General features: G+C 48.0%; 1 protein-coding gene across 1 annotated transcript; it reads right to left on the reverse strand.

Annotated features, from left to right (window-relative positions):
* Nucleotides 1-178: 178 nt before the first annotated feature.
* PPTG_19721 (hypothetical protein) lies at nucleotides 179-1,552 on the reverse strand (the record flags this gene model as incomplete). Its single annotated transcript, XM_008918229.1, has 2 exons — nucleotides 179-677; nucleotides 864-1,552. The coding sequence occupies 2 exons, from the start codon at nucleotides 1,550-1,552 to the stop codon at nucleotides 179-181; spliced, it is 1,188 nt and encodes a 395-aa protein (XP_008916477.1).
* Nucleotides 1,553-2,112: the final 560 nt, after the last annotated feature.

Below are 2,112 nucleotides of genomic sequence, written 5' to 3' on the forward strand. Positions count from 1 at the left end.
TGACGCAGATCAGCAGCATAAGCACCATGAATACGCGCTGCAGTAGCGTCAGGCGGCGTAGGCGACCGCGCTCTTCGTCGTCGCCCAACATTACTCCAGAAATCAGACAAAAAGCAAAATTGAATGACTTGCGGTTTGTAGAGTAGACCTAAAAACACTTTTATTGCCACTTTTTTTATCAGAATTTCTTGATCAGCGTGCACAGCTCGAAGTAGGGAGGGTCCTTGAACAACGTGGGGTAAGCACTGCAGGGCTGCAACTCGTAGCCAAGTGAGACGTAGAAAGCTATAGATTTCTTGCTCTTGACTCCTGTAGACAGACTCAGCGTCTTGATAGCATTGGCAACAGCCCAGCTCTCCACCTGATTCATGAGCTTTCGACCGATTCCCTTTCGGTGGTGATTGGTATCCACTGACACGCGCTTCACTTCTCCCTCTGTTTCTGACACTCGCTGTAGAGCTACCATGCCAACAACCTCATCGTCGCTATGGTTGGAGGCTGAATCGATAGTTGCGACCCAGAAATTGCCGCCCGGAGCGATGTACGACGACGGGATATCTGCCAGATCCGTGGCAACACATTTTTCAGCGATGGCAGCCCATCGATACTCGAACGTTTTGTCCTCGTCAAGGAGCAGAGAAGTTTCGCAAAAGATACGAGCGATGCTGGACAAGTCACTGTCGTGATACGGGCGGACGTATATAGTCGACGTAAGATTCTGAAGTGGTTTGTTGTGGATACACGATGATGAGCCACATGAACTTGCTTTACTGTTCAAGGTCTAATGGATTCATGTAATGTTTTATATTATCAAGAGAATTTATAGCGAGAAATTGCTAGTGAAGAGCGAACAACTAAGTTACGAGAACTCTTGTTCCTTGGGGACACACTGAGAGTACCAGGAGTTGAAGAACTTGCACACAGATCCAGCAGTGCATTCCTCCGGACCTGTGTAGTCTTCGCCGCCACACTGGTCCCAGAGATGAACACCGCTGGGATTATCGAGTGGTTTGCACTGATAGTACCACTCGTTAATGATTTCACAGGAATAGCCTTCTTCGCAAGGTTTCTTGGGCGTCTCGTTGTCGTCCAAGTCGTCCTTGGTGAAGTCAAAGTCGACTCCCTTGCCTCCGCATTGCTCCCAGGCTGGAATAACTTCAACGTCAGCGGTAAGGTCATCTACCAAGAGATCAGCATCTGCGGTGTGCAGTTTGGAGCGGTGCCTGTGTTTCTTGGTCTGGACTGAAGTCTGCGAGCCTTTGGGCAGGCACTGCGCATACCACGGGTTCGATAACACGCAGACATAGCCTTGAGCACACTGCGAGTTGCCAACGTAGCCGATGCCTCCGCATTGACCGAACTTCGAGACGGTGTCTCCCGCTTCACTGGTAAAGAGTTCTTCCAAGAACGATGCACTGTCGTCGCCGGAGGAGTCGAAGTCCAAAGATTCACTGTCGTCGTCAGTAAGTCTGCGTACGTAAGACGCATTGGCCTTGTTCACAGCAATCATAGCTACGACAGCTAAGGTGTTGATAGTGATCATTTTGGTCATGTCGAAGGAAGTAATCTGCCTGTTTTGGGTGAAGGAAACTTTAAAGTGGTCTCAACGCACACGGAAGAATACATCTTTACTATGGCCGTTGCGATCGTGGCAGGAGTTTCCAAACTGCTTGATGCCATCAAGTTTATGAATGTCTCCGTCTGGATGCAGACACGGAATGCACAATCGCATTCGGAACAGTCTGCACCCGTTCTGCCATTGAATTGGTTGTACACGTAGCAATACAAGTTTATATAGGTTGAACGCGAGTTAATGGAGGTGTTTTGTGTGGAGTCTCAGGAGCCCTCCGGAGAAGGCTCAACAGCTTATTGTCGTCATAATGTTCAACATAATCTGACGGCACTTCCTAAGAAAAAAAGCTATACTTTCATCATTCTCGCACACGCAATCACCCCCATTCATCTAAATACATACTAGAGGTGGATCCCTCATCTGGATAATTGTCATCACTTGAGTCAGTGTAATTCTAGAGTTATAACATTCATCGGGACCACGAAAAAGAAGACACACAGAAGTGGAATCAATGCCATATCTTAATGCTCTGACGAGAA

Source organism: Phytophthora parasitica (assembly GCF_000247585.1).
Source record: "Phytophthora parasitica INRA-310 unplaced genomic scaffold supercont2.160, whole genome shotgun sequence".
Lineage (NCBI taxonomy): Eukaryota > Oomycota > Peronosporomycetes > Peronosporales > Peronosporaceae > Phytophthora > Phytophthora nicotianae.